Source organism: Lepidochelys kempii, chromosome 5 (assembly GCF_965140285.1).
Source record: "Lepidochelys kempii isolate rLepKem1 chromosome 5, rLepKem1.hap1, whole genome shotgun sequence".
In the NCBI taxonomy this organism is placed as follows: Eukaryota; Metazoa; Chordata; order Testudines; family Cheloniidae; genus Lepidochelys; species Lepidochelys kempii.
This window is the reverse complement of record NC_136384.1, coordinates 39202160-39222177: the sequence shown is the minus strand read 5'-3', so window position 1 is coordinate 39222177 and position 20018 is coordinate 39202160. Positions and strand designations below refer to the sequence as shown.

At 43.2% G+C, this 20018-nt stretch overlaps 1 protein-coding gene across 4 annotated transcripts in view; it reads right to left on the bottom strand.

Moving 5' to 3' along the window:
* The window catches only part of NDUFAF2 (NADH:ubiquinone oxidoreductase complex assembly factor 2), a 130255-nt gene that overhangs the window by 27980 nt on the left and 82257 nt on the right, over nucleotides 1–20018 (bottom strand). For 2 of the 4 annotated variants that reach the window (XM_073344026.2, XM_073344028.2), the window contains exons 3-4: nucleotides 6999–7057; nucleotides 2199–2239 (exon numbers count right to left, since the gene is read on the bottom strand). In XM_073344026.2, the coding sequence (XP_073200127.1) occupies nucleotides 2199–2239; nucleotides 6999–7057 (100 nt within the window). The remainder of the gene's footprint in view (nucleotides 1–2198; nucleotides 2240–6998; nucleotides 7058–20018) is intronic. The other 2 variants (XM_073344027.2, XM_073344025.2) reach the window with 1 other exon arrangement.

The window sequence follows — 20018 nt, the reverse complement described above, 5'->3', positions numbered from 1 at the left end:
TCAAAGAGCAGTTACCATATCAACATTATTGTAAAAAAGGGAGTATAATACAGAATACAAACCAGCAGAGATATCTAGGGATTACTGTAGATAAAACACTAAAGCTATCAGTACATTGTGGGAAAACAGGAAAATTTCCAAACTATGTCTCTGGGGGGGGGGGGGGGGGGAGAGGAGGCAGAGAGAGAGAGAGAGAGAGATGGTGTGTTGTGATATAAAGACTATCATGGCAAGTGGATTATGTACATCATCCCACCTGAATGCTGAAAAACATTATCCCACACCAATGTGTATTAGTTTCACTTATATTACATAAATGAAAAAAAACTACTTTAGGGATTAGTTCCAACAAAAAATAACTACTACTCAGATTCCCAGTTTATCATTTCTTCTCTGATAAGGTCAATGCACAGCCCTGCAGGTACAGTTCTTAGCTGCTAAATAATTTTTAGACCCTAATAAACCTCATGAAGTTGAAGGCATGAGTAGTTCTATGACTCTAAATGCACCATTACTTCCAATAATCTTTCATCCTCCTCAGCTCACTTCATCTACAATGTGACATATTTAGGGGTCTAATGATCCAAATGTGCCTCTATAGTTGCTCATCTGCAGGAGATGCTTGCTCCCTGTTCTGAAGGGGTACTGACCACTGCCCCAACCCCCCAAACCTCCCCATCCAGAAGCACCCTTAACATCAGTTCCAAAAGAAAATGGCTGAACAAACTAATCCTGCTTCTCGGGGGCATAGTCTCAGACTCTACCCAGCCCAACAAGCATGGCAATCTGACTTATGGAAGCGATATTGGGGGTGGGGGACACTCAACATCTTTGAAGTACCAGTACCACAGGACGTATATTCTCAGCAAGGAAAGAAATACTGACAGGACATCATGATCCAAGTTGACATTTAGCTGATGGCCTAAGCTCAGCCAGGGAGAAGAGAGAGAGCCCAGTGGGCTGAATACTCCCTCTCTGTCCCCAAAAGCACTTTGATCTATGGAGCCCCAGCAGAAAGAATGGAGAGAGTAGCACTCCCATTTCTTCAGTGACTAGAGAAGGAGGGGTATAAGCAAAGATGTACCCTTTGCACAAGCATTTTTGTTTTAAGGTCCTCAACAACCTCTAGGACACAGGCTTAACTCCATTTTAGTTCCACTTATGGGTTTTCTACAGCCCCCACTGCCTGGGTAACTCCAGTGAGGAGTGGGGAAGGGAAAGCAGAAGAAACAGCAATAGAAAGAGCTGCATAGCAGGTGAGAGCTCATTTCTACAATTCTACACCTCTTGAAAAAATACTGGTGTGTAAAAATGACAGGCTGAGTAGTATCCTGAATAGGTTATCTTAATGTGCAGCCAAAGTGGGCAACCTGCTAGCTTGTGCAGGTCAGGTGGTCACAGATAGAGGGCCAGATCCTCAGCTGATGTACATCAATGTAGTGCCCCTGAAGTCAATAGAGCTCTACTTCCTGACACAGTCTGTTAGATTGAGCCTTTATGGTAACTCACTTTTTTAGTCTATAGCTTCATTGCTAAATGCCAGGTTTTAATAAAACTGTGTGTCAAATTCAGGTTTGTTTTATCTGATCAAAACAGTCAGAATTGTTCCATTCTTTGCACATTTGTCAGCATGAAAGAGTAAGCAATATTTCACAGCTTTATTCCATTAGAAAGCACTTTTGAAAAAAAGTCAGGACTGCAAAAAGCCCATCTCATTAGCATTGTAAAATGTTAATGCAGTATCTTTTTCTGTTCTGATGAATATGCTGGAAACTGCCTTTGAAGCATGCATTTTAATGTCAATTGGCATGAAAAAATCATACTAGGATATAGCGGGTCTGATTTTTTAAAGAAATAATAATAGCCATTTTAGAATTCACTTATTTAGAAGTTTCTGAATGACCACAATTACTTACCCCAACATCACAATGTAACTTAATTCCGATAAATTCTTTGTAAGAAACAGATATATAAACAATGGAGGAATTTCATTTCTACTTCCACACCCTGACATTAACACTGTACTATAAAATTCTAAAAGAAGCTTATATCGCTACTGAATATAATTTACATAACAAAAAATAGGCAGGCAGCACTATTTACATTCTCTCTCTAAAATGGTTGGACGGATCAGTCCAAGAAAACTAATAGGTCTAGTTAAACTGGATTTACAATTGACAAGGTACTTCAGCTCTTACCTCCATTGTGGGTGGATCCTTTCTTCTTTTTCTAATCCAAGCTGCAAAACATATTAAAATATTTCAAAGAAGGCACACATTTCTGACAACTCAGAGATATTATGAATTCACAAAAGGCACAGCCACAAAGCAACAATTTGCAGGAGACTATAATAGCAAATTCCCCAAAAATATAGTATTTAATTTTTAAGCAGTTATTTGCCCTTGCCCAAAACCTTAGTCGGTAATATTCACCCCTTCAGTTTAGAGAGCATGAACAAGACCTATGCATTACTTAAATCTTCAAAGAAGGGCTCAAGCCTTTTGTGAAGCTCTCTGCACAACAGTGAATTTCACACAGAGAAAACAACAAAACGACTCTCCAGCAAAGGGCATGATCAATGGCTTTACACCACTTTGGAGAGAGGATTCCTGGATATAGCTAAAGCGTTAAAGTCCAAAAATGTAGAAGTTACTCATGAAAACGTGACAAATAGGATGTATGGTGGGATTCTGAAACCCTTACTCATGCTGAGGTAGTACCCTTGCTCTACAAATAATCCCACTGGCTGAGTACAAGTAGCAGAGTCTGGCCCATTCTGTGGTAGATATGACAATTACAGGGCTAGCTGCACTTCCAGACCCCATCTGGTCTCTCTGAGCACACCTCCACCCGTCCCCCCCGGGGTATGAGGCTGTGTGCCTTCAACCCTCCTGGGGTGAAACCACGATTCTCCCTGGGATGCAGTACCCTGCACATCAACCATGCTTATCCAAACCGGTATGCCTGTGTTCGCTACCTACAGTTCTTCCCTGAAGAAACTTGTGACCAGTGGATTAGTGACTCAAAATAGCCTTCTTAAAACCAAATATTGTTTATTCTTAACCACTGGAACAAAGCATAACATAAGATCAAAAGGTTTTTTTTAAAAAACAATGCAAGGACTGAGTGCAAGTCTATCATACCTGAAGTCCTACCATCCTTAACATGAAGACCTAGTATGTCTAATTTCACAGACACCCCAACCTCTGGAATCTTAGGGTATGTCTATTCTACAATTAAACACCCATGGCTGGCCTGGATCAGCTGACTTGGGCTCATGGGGCTCAGGCTTCGGGACTGTTTAATTGTAGTGTAGACATCCAGGCTCAGGCTGGAGCCCAGGCCTCTCACTTGGGAGAGGGTCCCCAAACAGCTACACTGCAATTAAACAGCCCCGTAGTCTGAGTGCCTCGAGTCCAACTCAGCTGACATGGTCTGCGGGTGTTTCACTGCAGCGTAGACATACCTTAAGTCCCTCAAGGATGTGGTAAGAACTGTCTTTAAAGGCAGACAAAGCTCTTTGTTCTCTCAGCTCACATGCTTGGACCTGATGTCCAAAACCAGTTTGGTGTGCTCTACAGGGGCCAACCTAGAGCATCAAAGAAAAGGCCCGTGCATTGTCTCAGGTGTTTTGTAACAATTCCCAAGAGTTTGTTGAGGGGCGTCTTATTTTGAGTCATGTTTGTTTCCCAATAGTTCTATTGATTTAATCCAATGTAGTCATTCAGTAAATATTCCAATAACCAGGTCAAAATACAGTATTCAGTAGGGGGTTGCACAATTCATAGCTTCTGTAGGCCAAGTGCATTGCACCCAACAGGAGCTCCTTGCATCAATCCAGTCCCTCCCACAAGCTCCCTGTATGCCACCCTCCCATCCTTCTCTGTTTCACAGACTCCCTGCAACTCTCCCTGCCCATCCCATGCCTAAAGCTCTGTCTCTCCTCCTCATTCCCCCCTCTGCCACATGCCAGTGGTTTGTGGTGTTTCCCTCTCCCCATACCATTGTGCCCCATTCCCTTCCATGGCAAGGGCTGTGTGGCAACCTTATCCTCTCTTCCACCCCTGGCAGGAACCCTGTGCGTGTCCCATTCTTCCCTCTACCCATGCTGAAGTTTCTGTAAGGCCCCCTCATACCAGGCTCCTGCAACCCCCTTGCAAAGGTTGCTGTGTGCCCCTCACACCATGGCACGGTCTGGGTTCCCTCCACTCCCATTCCTCCTCACCAGGTCCCTGCCACCCCAAAGTCCCTGCTTTCGACTCCGTATCTTCATTCCACCAACGAAAGTCTCTCTTCCACACCCACCCCAGCCACCCAGTTCCTCCTTGTTCCATACAGTAAGTCCCCTAGAAAATATATAGATGTAATGCTTCCTCTACACTGGGGATGTCAAACTTGAATCACCAGGAGGGCCACATGAGGACTAGTACATTGGCCCGAGGGCCGCATCTCTGACACCACCCCCGCCCGCTGCCCCCAGCCCCGCCCTCTACTCCACCCCTTCCATGAGGCCCCGCCCCTGCCCTGCCCCTTCCCACCCCTTCCCTGCCCCCATTCCAACCCATTCCCCAAAGTCCCCACCCCAACTCTGCCCCCTCCCCACCCTTATTCCAACCCCTTCCCCAAATCCCTGCCCCTGCCCTGCCTCTTCTCCGCCTCCTCCCCTGAGTGTGCGGCTCCCCGCTTCTCCCCCCTCCCTCCTGGAAACAGCTGTTTGGCAGCAGGAAGCGCTTGGAGGTAGGCAGAGGAGCAGAGACATGGCGTGCTGGGGGGATGGGGAGCGGGGGGAGAGGAGCTTGGCGGGCCGCAGGAAATAACTCCGGGGGGTGCGGGGAGCTTGGCGGGCCACAGGAAATAACCCCACACGCGAGGGCCCCGTGCTTGAGACCCCTGCTCTACACACTAAACACAGTCTCTGGTTTCCCCAACGACACACTTCCCATGGGGCAGAAACAAGAATCCCAGGGCAAGGCAGCCACAGGCTGCAGCTACACAGAGCAGTGGGAAGTTTTTGTTACCTCTTTTCTATATGTTGTTCTTGTTCCTAATAAAGGGTCTATCTGGACACCACTCTGCTCATCAGGCAGATACTACATAGTACCAGGTGTGGAAGGCACACCATGCTGGAAGACCCAGTGAGAGTTCACATTGCAAAGGCTACTGCAGAGCCCATGCAACTGCAAGTAATTCCCCACCAGCCTTAAGAATCTGGGGAAGTTCTGCTTATGCTTGGAAAAGGTTCAGACAGCAATTTGAATGGTATATGAAAGCTACAGGGGCAAATAAACCAGAGAATAAGCAAAAGATTGTTCTGCTCTTAACGGTAGCAGGTACAGAAGCCCTAAATGTACACAATGCATTCTAAACAGATGGTGGTGGTGGTGGAAGAGAAGAAGGTTTGAAGAAATAACAAAAGTGTTTGAGGATCATTGTGTCCCTAGGAAAAAAAAAAAAAGTTACTTATGAGAGAGATATGTTCAGGATGAGAACACAGAATGAAGGTGAAACAATAAAGTAGTTTGTTGGGCTTAAAACAAAAAAGTCAGTGTTGTAATATTAAAAAACTCCCATTAAAGATCAGATTGTCCTGTGATGTAACAGTTACTAGGCAATGGATCTGACGCTAGAAAGGGCAATATGTACATACCAAGCAGCAAAACAAACAGAAACACAAATAAAAAGCTTACAGATAGGCACAGAGCTGATGGCAAAATACTATAGCTAAACCAGAAAAGGAAAAGCTCACAGAAATTGGCCAAGGACAGAAACATGGAAAGCAGAAAACAAATCCAGCGATGTAGCAACCATGAGTATAGGAAATGCCCAGCATCAGGCAAGTATGTAGAAACTGCAGTGAACCCAACCATTATGCTAAAATGTGCAGAGAAAGCAGGAAAGCGCACGGGATTCCTCAAGTGAAGAGGAAGAGCTGTTCTTAAGACAATAATAAAGGCATCAGAGAACTCAAAAGACGGGGTAATTAAATTGTGTACAAATGGCTGGCACATATGTGACGTCCAAAACAGACATTGGGGCACATGTAAATGGAATAACAGGAAGTGAAATAGAGAAATGTAAGGAGCACATGAAAGTGGAAAAGTCAAAAGTGTCTGTGAAAGACTATTCTGAACAAACAATTCTAATGGTGGGTGAGTGCACACTGACACTTAAATGTAATGGGAAAATGATAAAACAAGAATTTGTGGTCGTACGCAGAGGGAAGCAAACGAAGTGTTTTGGGCCTTCCCACATGTAAGGTGCTTGGTCTTGTTATGAGGATGTATGCCAGAAAGACAACATAGAACCAGTTATGAATGTATTAATCATTTCATATGAAGATTTATTCACAGGAGATGAATGCTTTCCACTAATATATAAGATATAGTAAAGAGAAGATGCAGAACCTGTAGTACACGCTACACAAAATGTTCTTCAAGCTTTAAGAAAGAGGCTAGACTAGGAGCCGCAAACCAAATGGTATCATCTGGAGAATAGAACAACGTACAGCCCGAGTTCACACTTTAGTAACTGTACAGAAAAAAGGAGGGGTACTACGACTGTATATGGACCAACCCTCAGGCGTTAAACTAAAATATAAGGGTACACTTCCACTTACTCACAAGAAGTGAACTGTTGTCCCAGATGGCAGGAGCCAAATTCTTCAGCAAATTAGATGCATCAGCTGGATGTTGGCAGATCTCTTGGACACTGAGAGCTCAAATATCTGCACTTTCAACACACCATTTGGCAGATACTGCTTCCTAAGACTGCTTTTCAGAATATGTTCAACTCCAAAAGTATTTCGCCATGCAACAAGCCAGATGCTAGAGGGCCTATCAAGCATGAAAGGGTACATTGATGACATAATTTAGAGAAGCACTTCCACTGAACATCAGGAAATACCAAACAGTTCTGAAAATTGCAAGAGCTAATAACCTTAATGTGACCAAATGTCAATTTCAAACAATGGTAATAATATATTTGGAAGAGAGACTCACCTCAAAAAGAATTTTGTCTGATGAATCAAAGATTAAGGCAGTACTGAACATGTTGAGATCTGAAGATAAAAAGGGGATTCAAATGTTCCTAGGCATGTTGAATTATGTCAGCAAATACATACTTTATTATACAGCTTGCACAACTCATCTAAGATATCTCCCTCACAAGATCATTGTGACGGGGCGCACTCGCCTCTCACGAGCACTTCCTGTCGGCTAGGTATGAACCTGCCTTCTCTCTCTGCTCGTGATGCTCCTGTTGGCTGTTGCCTGAGTCAGATGCGTCTTCAATGGCTCAGCCCTCCAACTAAGTCACACAATGTCTAAAATGGATGAACCCCTTCTGGGAAAACAAAGGTCCAAAAAGGACTATCACTGTGCCCTTGTTGGTATCTGTGGCCCCCCACTGGGCTAGCTGCAAGTCTGGCCTGCCCTGGTATAGAGCAGTGCCCCCAGGGCTTTCTCCCAGGAGACTCTTTGCCTTTGCTCTCCTTCAAGTTCATCCTCCTTCTGGAGTGACAAAGTCCAACAAATGGTTGGCTCTCTGCATGGTCTTCAGCCCCATCCCTGAGCCCTTTAAATACCAGCCCTGTGCTTGGGCTTCTAAACGAAACTTGTCCCCTTCTTGGGGCTTTGGCCAATATGCCAGTGATTGGTGGGGGGGCACCCAGGCTCGCCCACTATTCTGGGTCCCAACCCAGGGACCTTATAAACAGCAGCTATGTACTGATTCCATTAATGAATTGCTCCTGCTACATTCCCTGGGCCGCTTCCTATGCAGCCCTCTCCTCTTCACCCTTACTTCAGGGCTGAAGTTCTCAACTCTTCTTCCTCCCCAAATGCCAATGCCACCAGAACCCATCTTCTGGTTCTCCCTTGAGCTCCAACAAGGATCACACTTTCTTACTCCTCTGGTCCGAGACAGGAATTAACCTGCTCAGGCCCTACACCACCTTTTATCTGAGCCTGCTGCGCTCTGATTGGCTGCTTCCCTTCAGTCTCTGTAGGCAGGAGGACTCAACTTCACTGGGGTTAGGTGTGGTAGGACCACAAGGCCTCCAGCAGGGGGCCTCAACGGGTCCGATATACCATGTCTCAGTCATCAAATGGGTATGGATACCAGGGCATGAAAGAGTTCAATGATTTAAAACACACTCTGACATCAGCTCCAGTGCTGCAATTTTTTGACCCACTGTAGGGCATCAAATTCTCTACAGATGCATTGAAAGAAGGGCTTGAAGTTGTACTATTACCATGTCATCAAACTGATTGGTTGCAAGTCTCATATGCATTTAGGGCTATGACAGCAACAGAGATGTATGCGCAAACTGAAAAAGAAACGCTCGGTATGGTGTACAAAATGTCAACTCCTTCTATGGTAGAAGCTTCAAAGCAGAAACTGATCACAAACCACTGATTGCACTACACAAAAGGGGACTTGAAGAAACATCACCAAGAATACAGTGACTACTTTTGAAAATACAGAAGTATGAATTCATAGATTCCAAGGCCAGAAGGAACCTTAGTGATCGCTTAGTCTGACTTCCTGTAGAACATAGGTCACAAAGCTTCCCCAAAATAATTCCTAGAGCATATTTTTAAATCAAGAATGGATGTTTTTCTAAAAATTGTCTGTGATGAAGAATTCACCATGACCCTTGGTAAACTGTTCCAAGGATTAATTACCCTCACTGTTAAAAATGTATGCCTTATTTCCAGTTTGAAGTGGTCTAGCTTCAACTTCCTGCCACTGCAAAAAGAAAAGGAGTACTAGTGGCACCTTAGAGACTAACCAATTTATTTGAGCATAAGCTTTCATGTAGCTCACGAAAGCTTATGCTCAAATAAATTGGTTAGTCTCTAAGGTGCCACTAGTACTCCTTTTCTTTTTGCAAATACAGACTAATACGGCTGCTACTCTGATTCCTGCCACTGGAGTGTTAAGCAAAATAGATAGACTCAAGGAGATCAATCACTATAAGGAATCCTTTAATCGTTCTTGTGGCTCTTCTCTGAACTCTTTCCAATGTATTAACATCCTTCTTGAATTGCGGGCACCAGAACTAGACACAGTATTCCAGCAGCAGTCACACCAGTGCCAAATTCATAGAGGAAAAATAGCCTCTCTAGTCCTACTCAGGATTCCCTTGCTCATGAATCTCAAGATTGCATTAACTTTTTTAGCCACAGCATCACACTGGGAGCTCACAATCAGCTGACTAGCCATCACGACCCCCAAATCTTTTTCAGAGTCACTGCTCTCAGGAGAGAATCCCTCATCTTGTAAGTATGCCCTACATTCTTTGTTCCTAGATGTACACATTTATATTTAGCCTATTAAAATGCATATTTTGCTCAAGCCCAGTTTACCAAACAATCCAGATCACTCTGAATCAGTGACCAATCCTTTTAAATTATTTATCACTCCCCAATTTTTGTGTCATCTGCAAACTTTATCAGTGATGGTTTGTAACAGACACTAACTAATACTCCTCTTGTGCTTTATCTGTTAAGACATTGAACCATAAACATTCAATAGCATTTTCTTTTGAGCTATCAGTGACTCAGAAACAAGTATTGTGATGTTCTACATACTGTGTCATTACCCTTCCCCTTTTGCCTACTTGATCCTTCCTAAATAGGTTATAACCATTGATTTTAACTTTATAATTGTGCAAATCATCCTACCAGGTTTGAGAAATACCAATTAGACCAAATTTATGTTCATAAATGAGCAATTCCAATTCCTCATTTGTTACACAGGCTCCTAGTGTTGGCGTATAGGATAGTCAAGAATTTCTTCTCTTCATGTCCTTTGGTTCCTTGATTACTTCTGTTCTCAACATCTCAATTTTGTGCTGAATGCTCATATCATCCCTCTTTTTACCCTTCCATTTTGTTATTACTTTTACTACCACCTGACTACTCTAGCCAGTCTGTCCCCAAGGAGATTGGTCCCTCTTATAATTAGGTGGAGGCTATCCAAACTACACAGTCCCCTCTCCCCACAGCAAAGTGGACCAATGTTCCACAAAACCAAAACCCCTTACCCTACACCAATTTTAACCAGTGGTTCATTTCTATAATCTTTTACCTTCTGTCTTCCTTTGCTCATGTGAGAGGAAGGGTCTCAGAAGATCATCTGGACATTCTTCTTCAGCACACTTCTGAGTTCCCTGAAGTCATCTGCTATCTGCAAGATATCCCACGCTGCAGTATCATTAGTGCCAATATGAACCATCACCACTGGATCCTTGCCCAATGACTTGAGAAGTTACTTTAAGATTGGATAGACTTCTGGTGTCGTGGCTCCGGAAAGCAGCATACTGTTCTGTTGTCCATCTGCCTCTTGCAGAATGTTCTTTCTAGTCTTCTGAGTATTGAATCTTCAACAAGCATAGTCTGTCTTCCTTGGATGACTAGAGAACTCTTTGTGGGCAAGCGTGATTTTCTTACAGGTTGAGCTTAGCTGCCATCCACATGTGTCCCCCCATAGATCTCTTTGTTCCCTTCAACCTGCTGGATTGTGAGAAGTACCTTGCAAAGTTTCCATGTTCAGGACTGGGTATGGATTTGAAACTTCTAGTTATATGGAATCCCTCCTGTCTTCTTCCCTCTGGTGGCAACAGCCTGACCATCCTCATCTATCTCCAGCTGTGTAGAATGCCACAATGACCTCTTGCCTCTGGTGGTTATGAACTGCCAGGCCTCCTCTCTGACTTCCTCACTCTCCAATTCCTTGGTAGCCAGCTCCTTTCTTCCAGGAACTTGGGGTACTAGGTGATGTTTTCCCAACCTGATAGTCTAGGAACTCCTCAGCTTCTCCGATTCTCAGTAGCATCTCAACTTGCCTCTCCATCCAATAATCTTTTTCTCCAGCACAGAAACCAACTTCTACTTCATGCACATAAAATCCCTTCTGTCCTCAGGTAGGAAAGAGAAGATGGCACATCTGCTGCAGGTCATCCCCACTGTTCTATTGCTGGCCATCTTGATATCACATGTAGTGAGGAACCTGAAAGCAAAGCCTCTCACCCTGCCCCTCTAAACTTCCTTGGAAACTCCCTTGTTAGCTGCCTGTTTGCAGCTCTTGGATTTGCCTAGCAAGTGACTTTTTATACCAAGTCTTCCCTGCTTAACTCAGCTCTGCTCCTCACCATTAGCGAGCAATTAACCAATCAGAGACTTCAAACATGTGGGCTGATGAAAGCTCCAAGGGCTAGCGCCTCATGGGCTTTACAGGGCACCCTGCTTACTCAGGAGCCCAGGGCCCATCTACAGTCCTTTTACAGAGAACAGTCAACCAAACCGCCAACAGATGGACCAGACACACCACTCACTAAGTCCTGCTACCTCAAAGCACAGAGTCTGCAGGTACTCCCTCCAAAACTCCCCTGGTTGTTGCCTCTGTTCAAAGTTGAAACCCTGGAGTTCCAACCTGTATCCTATTTAGTAATAGCAGACACAGTCTCAAGAGGTTATGCTCCATTAGACAGTACATATAGCCTGATAATCTGAAACAAGCAATAATCATACATGTGAATGTTATAAAATCATCACATGCTGTCTCTCCAAGCTTATGGGATGAACAGGAGACAAACAGCTAAAAGTGAAATCCTGCAAGCAGTGATAAGCTATAAGTATAGGAGGGAAAAAATGCAACACTTCCTACCTGCCTATTCCCTCAATAAAAGTTAGCTTTTAGTGATCTCAGGAGTGCTCTTAAAGGGGACACATATTGTGGTTCTCACAATGAGAAAGAAAACATTGGAAAGAATACACAAAGGGCAGTTGGGAATGACCAAATCAAAAAGGAGAGCTAGAGAAATTGTATTCTGGTCACTAGTGATATTGAAGAAATGGGGAACAGGTGAGGAATATGTCAGAAGTACAGAAATTCCCAGCAGAAAGAAGCAATGGTATCATATGAAAAAATGCTCAGTTCCATGGAACAAAGTTCGAATGGATATGTTCAGTTTGAGAAGACATGACCACCTGGTTAAAATCGACTACTTTACTAATTTCCCAGAAGTAGTCATATTTGAAGATCCCACTGCAGCAACAGGCACATTAAGTTTGTCAGGCACATTAAGTTTGTATTTGTACATCATGAAATACCAAGAACAGTAATAACTGACAAACAGAGAACAGTTCAAGAATAGGGCATTCCTGGATTTTGCTAAAATGTACAAACTTTCATCACAAGACAGCTAGTCCTAGATATCCTCAAAGCCAATGCTGTATGTGGAATATGTACAGTGAAGAACTTGCTAAAATCTATCTATATATATAAAAAAAGATTTATATTTAGCACTACTCAGCTATAGAGCTACAATGTGAAAAACATCACCTGTTGAACTCCTCTACAAGAACAAATGGATATAAACTGGCCATCAATAAGTTTAGACTTAAAATGAGACAAAGCTTTCTAACTATTATAGGAGTGAAGTTCTGGAACAATTTCCCAAGAGGAGTAGTGGTGGCAAAAACCTAACTGGTCTGAAGACTGAGATTGGAAGATTCTGGAGGGGATGGTATGATGAGGTTGCCTATAATGTCATATGGCCCATCTGTGACTGCTATTAGCAAATATTTCCAATGGCTGGAAATGGGACACTAGATGGGGAGGGCCCTGAGTTAATACAGACAATTCTTTCCCAGGTGTCTTGCTGATGGGTCTCTCCCACATGTTCAGGGTCTAATTGATTGTCATATTTGGAATCGGGAAAGAATTTTCCTCCAGGTCACATTGGCAGACATCCTGGGGGGTTGTCTACTTCCTCTGCAGCATGGGGGATGGGTCACTTGCTACTTTGAACTAGAGTAAATGATGGATTTTCTGTAACCTTGAAGTCTTTAAATCAAGATCTGAGGACTTCAGTAACTCAGCAGAGGTCATGGGTCTATCACAGGAGTGGATGGGTGAGGTTCTGTGGCCTGTGATGTGCAGGTCGGACTAGATTATCATGATGGTCCCTTCTGGCCTTAAAGTCTATGAAATGTATAAAGACTCAATTACCCGATATGGGGAAAAAATAAAGGATGACCAAGGGGTCCGCAATAGTGAGGAAAAGACTAGGAAAGTACAACGAGACAAAATATTACATAAAGGAACAAGACATTTTCCACAGTTAAAAAACAAAAAAGACTGAGAATTTGGCAAGATGGGCACTGGCCAGTCAAAACTACAGCAATCAAAGATGAAGGCAAAAATCTTATGAAGGAATCCTAAGCATCTGCTCAAGATACCTGAAAATATGGCTGTGACAAGTGAAGTGAGAGCAGACACTTTTTGAAAACAATACACAAAACTGACCCTGTAATTAACTATGAAACTGAATGGTCTTTTACAGATAAGGATTTGCCTTAAGAGGGTTTACAAAACAGAAAATTGGGCACATTGCTGAAATGCTGAATGAGACTGATTGAAACATGTTAAGGTCGTGTTAAAGGAACCTGAAGGGTTGTGAAGTCAGGTATTGTATTTATTACAGTTTGTAAATTTCATAGTGTTATGGTAATTCCTCCTGGAAGTGAAGAGATGTCACGCTTCTAGATACTGTCATTGGTTTCCTAAGACACAGTTCCAGCTGGGGCAGAAACAAAAGCAGCTCAGGACAGGCAGACCCTGTTGTTTTTTTCAAATTTCTGCCCCAGATGGGATTCAGACTCAGAGCGCCTGAGGTGGTGTTCAGATTCAATGATCATAACATACCAGGGGAGCCACACAGGTCCTATAAGACCAGGACAGGGCTGTTGCAAGCTGCAGCTATACAGGATAGTAGGAAGTGTTATCTTATTCTGTACTTAGTTTCTGTTCATAATAAATGGTTTATCTTGACAACTCTGATTGTCATGAAAATACTATACCTCCCACCAGGTCCTTTTCCACCAGGTCCTTTCCTCCCCTCCCCCCCCAGCCCCGCCCAACCACCGTCCCTCAGTCCTCTCCAGGTCCCTGCTTCCTTCTTCTTCTACCTCCACTCCCTACCAACAGTGCTGCATCCCTCCAGTGCCTGCTGCTTCCCTGTCTCTCCTACCCCGTTCCTTGCTCCACATGCACAGGCACACACTTCCTGTAAGGCTCTCTTATTTTTGTTAGTGTGCAGGATACAATGTCCACTCAAGTTAAACTGCTGCTTCTAATATGTGCGCACAGCAGCAGGGGGCAGTAGTTGAGATTTCTCCGCCTGCAGCACCAGAAAATCTGGGGGCCCTGATGTTCCTGTCAATCAGGCATTCCCAGTATTCCCATTTGCACCAATCTCAACAGGTTTTGGCTCACGGATGTCTAGAACACTCCCAGAAATGTTGGTATTGATCAGATGGGCTGTTCCGAAGTTACTGCATTACAGACAAATGCCAAGTTCCATGTTAGACCTCACTTCACTTGGCTAATGAACTATTAAAAAGACCACTTGAAATCCACCACAGATACCATACAAATATATATCTCTGGTACTGTCCATATATACATCAATATATGTCAGCATTTAGAAGCACCAGTGCACTAGCATTTAGCTTATTTGAGCTTTCAACGTATAGAAATGAGGCATGTATGACTGCAAATATTCTGTCTCTCCCACTATAATTTTTCAAATGAATAAGCAAGAGAGACACAAGCGGCCAGTAGTGAGCATCAGGACAGATGTAAGGACAACCAGTTCCACATACACATATATAGCAAAATGTTCTCCTATGTGTCTGTAGAATTAAGACACTTGCTACTGTGTTTGAAAATAGAGAAAAAGTGACATTCAATGAAATATGTTTGAATTCATAGTATGAGTTGTGGGCATCTATAAAAATTCCAGGGTGGTTTGTGGAGCACTTCATGACAATCTTTACCATTTCTAATACAGTACTATTTTACATTCGCACAGCACTTCCATAGAAAAACGAAGAGCACTCTGCAAACTGCATAGATAGAGATTGTTTCACTTCACCACTGAAAGGAAACATGGCAGCCAATCTGCTCCAGCAACACCATGAAATAGCTGGTAGGAGGAACTAGTCTCCAATTAAAATGAGAGCAGTATTATGAAGATTCAGAGTAACAGCCGTGTTAGTCTGTATTCGCAAAAAGAAAAGGAGTACTTGTGGCACCTTAGAGACTAACCAATTTATTTGAGCATGAGCTTTTGTGAGCTATAAATTGGTTAGTCTCTACGGTGCCACAAGTACTCCTTTTCTTATTATGAAGACTGGGCAATTTCATTTTGCCTATCTGGAATTTAGCCAGGACTCCAAAGTTAACAGCCTTAACTCAAGGATAATACTAAGGTATCTTTAATGTAGAGTGGCCAGGTGCCCAGTTTTCAACCTGAAAGTCTGGTTGAAAAGGGGACCTGACAGTGTCCGGTCACTGTGAGCGGGAGAGATGGGGAGGCACTGGGCCATCACTCGCTCCAGCCCCTACTCAGCTGGGGCTGCCTCCTACCTTTGTCAGGTAGCTGCAGCTCCCAGCCCTGGCTCCACAGGCAAGTCCCTCCTGACTCAGGTGGGGGGTTGGGGGTGGGAGGGAAAAAGCACTGAGTGACATGGGGAGGGGGTAAGAGGAGCAGATGGGGTGGGGCCTCAGGGAATAGGTGGGACGGGGTGGGGCTTTGGGGGGAAATAGGCGGGGCAGGGGAGGTTTTTAAAATATTACCAAGCTGGCAACCCTCCTTTAATGACAGGGCCTCAATTTTTGCCTCTAGTCTACAAGATGGCACCCTCAAAGCAGTATTTCTTCTTTACACCATACTGCTGCATTTCTTCCATGACAGAACACCAATTCACTTACCAACACTACTCCTGTGGTGTACCGAGGACTGTGTTGGAATTGCAAGTTATCGCTTTAGGGGCAGATGGGGCTTTTGGGTCTTGCTTTCAGGCTACAGGGATCAGCCTGTTTCTCTTTCTGTTTGGGTTCTGGGGCGTTCTGAATTCTAAGAAATAACATTGTGTTAACATGGCAACCTTCCAGCGAGAGTATTTATGTTTTTATGTAACTTCTTGGTTTATATGCCATGAAACATATAAATTTCCTGATGTGTCTGGGTTTCCTTGGAGGTCTTTCAATCCTGATACTCAAGAGGCCAAACCTTGCCTTTATGGAGAAGTCTTTCAGAACTGAATAGGCAACACTAACCTGTCTACAGAGTTTTCGCACCATCAATCAGAAAACAATAAGAAAATGGTATTCCATTCTATAGGTTGGTTAAGTAGATAAAGTGATTTTCTATTAAATTCTACAGAACTCTATTTGTTTCAATGCTTACATTTTATAGGATTTTCCCATTGCAATATCTGGCAAGATCACAGCCTAAATTAGTATGGGTATTAAACTGTCACACTTTTCAGCTGATGGCCAAACTGTAAACTTTTCAGCTGATGGCACTGAATGTGGTAGAGATTAAAGTTGTATTGTACAACTGTAAAAACACCAGAAAGACTAAAGAAGGAAGTGACTAATGATTGTTAATAAGGGAGCAAGTGTGAGCCTTGTGGTACACAAATCTTCTCTTCTATCAGATGGTCTATCTCTTCAGACCATCACCAGCAGCAGTTCTGGTGCTCTAGGGAAAACAGCAGGTTTGCCAGGTGTCTGATTGTCGACTGGAACACCCTGTCAAAAAGAGACCCTGGTGGCTCTGACTGGATCATAAAAAAGTCCAGTCAGCAGAGCAGCGGGGCAGGCAGGCTGCCTGCCCGGCTCCAAGCAATTCCTGGAAATGGCCAGCACGTTCGGCTCCTAGGCACAGGGGCAGCCAGGGAGGCTCCACAAGCTGCGCCCAAACGCAGCCAATGGGAGCTGCAGGGGTGGTGCCCGGAGCCTCCTGGCCGCCCCTGCACCTAGGACCCGGAGGGACATCCAGGCCACTTCTGCCTGAGATCAGCACTGCCAGGAGTCCCCACCCCCTACCCCAGCCCTGGACCCCCTCCTGCACCCCAAACCCCTCATCTCCAGCCCTACTCCAGAGCCCGCACTCCCAGCCTTCACCCCCACTCCCTGTACCCAACTCCCCTGCTCCAGCCCAGAGCCCCCTCCCATATATTTCTGGCTCCACTCCAGAGCCTGCACCCCCAGCCCAGAGCCTATACCCCCTCCCACACCCCAACTCCCTGCCCCAGCCCAGTGAAAATGAGAGAGAGAGGGAAGAGTGAGCGACCGGACCAGGGGGGGAATAGAATGAGTGGGGGGGCAGGACAAGGGTGTTCAGTTTCCTGCAAATAGAAAGTTGGAACCCCTAAAAAAGGGGTAAAGCAGCGGACATGTTAGAAGCATAATGAAAGGTGTAAAAAGAAAAGGAGTACTTGTGGCACCTTAGAGACTAACCAATTTATTTGAGCATAAGCTTTCGTGAGCTACAGCTCACTTCATCGGATGCATGAAAGGTGTGCAATGGACACAAAACAGGCAGGCAGGCAGCAGGAAAGCAGAAGGCAGTTTTAATGTTTAATAAAGAGGGCAGTTTTTAAACTCACATCATGTAGGTGATTATTTTCTACGGTCTCTCTATGAATGGTTTTATTACAGCACAGTCAGTTTGATTCCTCAATTCTCAACATCTATAACTTGCTTTCCATTTTGGGAAAATTGCTATTATTTTCTTAAAATGCTAGTATCTTCACAGCTGTATTTCACCTTCAGCTTACCACCAATTCACAGTTCTGTACAAACGGATCTTTGAAATCATACCAAGTTTAAGCTGCAGCTGCAAGTGATTGCAGAAATACAAGCATTTCAATTATCAGAGCGGTAGCCGTGTTGGCCGCTTTTACAGATCCAGACTAAGAGTCCTGTGGCACCTTATAGACTAACAGACGTATTGGAGCATAAGCTTTCGTGGGTGAATTCACCAACTAATATGTTAGTCTATAAGGTGCCACAGGACTCTGAAGCATTTCAGTGGTTGCCTTCCCCTTCCTGCCACCCCCCACTGCCATCTTGGATTCTTAACCAATGATTTGATTAGAGATTTGCAGTTGAATGGAGTGTTTGTATGAAGTGATACTTATTTAATTGCCTCAGCTCAACACTCCACACACAGGACATTGCAAGTATTTTAACTTTATCTTTAAAAGTTAAATAAATTTTATGAGCAAAATATATGAAGTGAGAAATATGTTATTCAAAATATTTTTACGCTTTAGAGATGACCCTCACTTTGCTGCACTCATGGAGTGATAAAATGTCATCCCTCATTTATGAAGTTATTTCTCATATCAAACCTTCCATCATCATATTACTCCCGTCTACACACATAGATAATGCATTTATGATGGTATGCTTTTTTTCGCTCTCCATCTACAAAAAACCCCCCAAATCTTTGAATTTATAGTTTTATAGATGGTTCCACCCTGCTTTCCTTGGACTAAACGCCAGAATCACAAAATCTCATAGCTGAACCTTAAAAATAACTTGTTGATCCAAACACAGCACTACATACTACTTTTCCGAACAGTTACAGCTGAATTAAGTTTAGTATTTGTAATAAGCTACAGGAGAAAATAATGAATTTGTGACACAAGTGTTCCTTTACTGCCTGATACAAGTGTCTCCTGTGCAGCAGAGCACACCTCGAATGTTTTATAAGGTGAACATTCCCCTACCCGCCCCCCAAAAACAAAGCCATCCTCTGAACCGACAGTCTTTAATATAGCTTTATCAGTCTTTCAAAAACTACTCACAGATTTTCTAAAACCCAGATCATTCTTCTATCTTTGGGGAGAAGGATGAGGAGATTCTCATATATTTTCCCCCATTAAGCTTCATAATTTTGCATTTGAAATAAAATGTCCTGAAGTCTTCATGAGTTCAGGCAGTACAAGTAAAATTTTGTGTATCTGACATGACACTGCCTGTGAACAAATGCTTATGCATGTGGGAAACTTTCCTCACATGAGTACAATTAGGCAGGTACGTAAGTGTTTGCAGGGTCAGAGCCATAATGATGGACTATGATGAGAAAAACCAGCAGCAGCTAAAGTGCAAAAAAAAAAAAATGACTAGCAATTATCTAATTTAAGAAAAACCAACTGACTAAATCATGTAACTGAGATAGAAGAGATGTAGTATTTTATATTCTCTATCTGAATACACTTATACACCAAAATTTAGAGATAGAAAAGATCATGGAGACCAGTGGTTTTCAAATTTTTTTCATTTGCGGACCCCTAAAAAATTTCAGATGCAGGTCTGGACCCTTATGGAAATCTTAGACATAGTCTGCAGACCCCATGTTGAAAACCACTGATCTCTAGTCCATCCCCTTTGTGCCTGCAATATACTCCTCTAGTGTTTTGTCCAATCCAGTTTTAAACGACTGAAGAAATGAGATTTCTAGCATAGTTAAATATTATTGTTGAAGGGAACAATAAGATAGATGCTTTAATGTGTGTTATTTGAATGGTGCTCCTTTACTTTTTTAATTAAAAAAAATGCATCCAGTGAAGGCTATGTCTGGAAATACTTCCACTCGAACACTCCCCTTCCCCGATCCCAAAAAAGCAAAATACCTTCACACAGCCAAGACCCATTAGGCTTAGCAAAGCAAAGAAGGTGGTGATACAGGTCTGTGACCAAAACAGGAGGGTTTTTCTGCAAAGCTTTTGAAAATGAATAGATTGCCTGCATTTCAAATTGTCTAATTATGTTGCTGTTGCTATTTATATCTATATGGTACTTTCTGCATTCTGTGCTTATTATTCTGCTATCTTTGTCCGTGTGCAAATTTGCAAGATAACTGGACTTTTCATACCTTGAGACCCAGGCATTCTTTCATCAGCGCTCATTTGCATTCTCATTAGTATGCATGAGATTTTTATTGAACGTTAGTAACTCCTACTGGCACATAATGCACTGTAACAAGCGTAAAAGTGAGCATGCAAATTAAGACTCCCATTAATCACTAAATGTTACCAATCCAAAAAAAAAAAAAGAAAAAAACCACAAGAACAGGCAGGCAGTAAAATGCTGCCTGAAGCATGCAATTCCTTGAATCTCTACAGGCATTGAAAATGACTGATATCCTT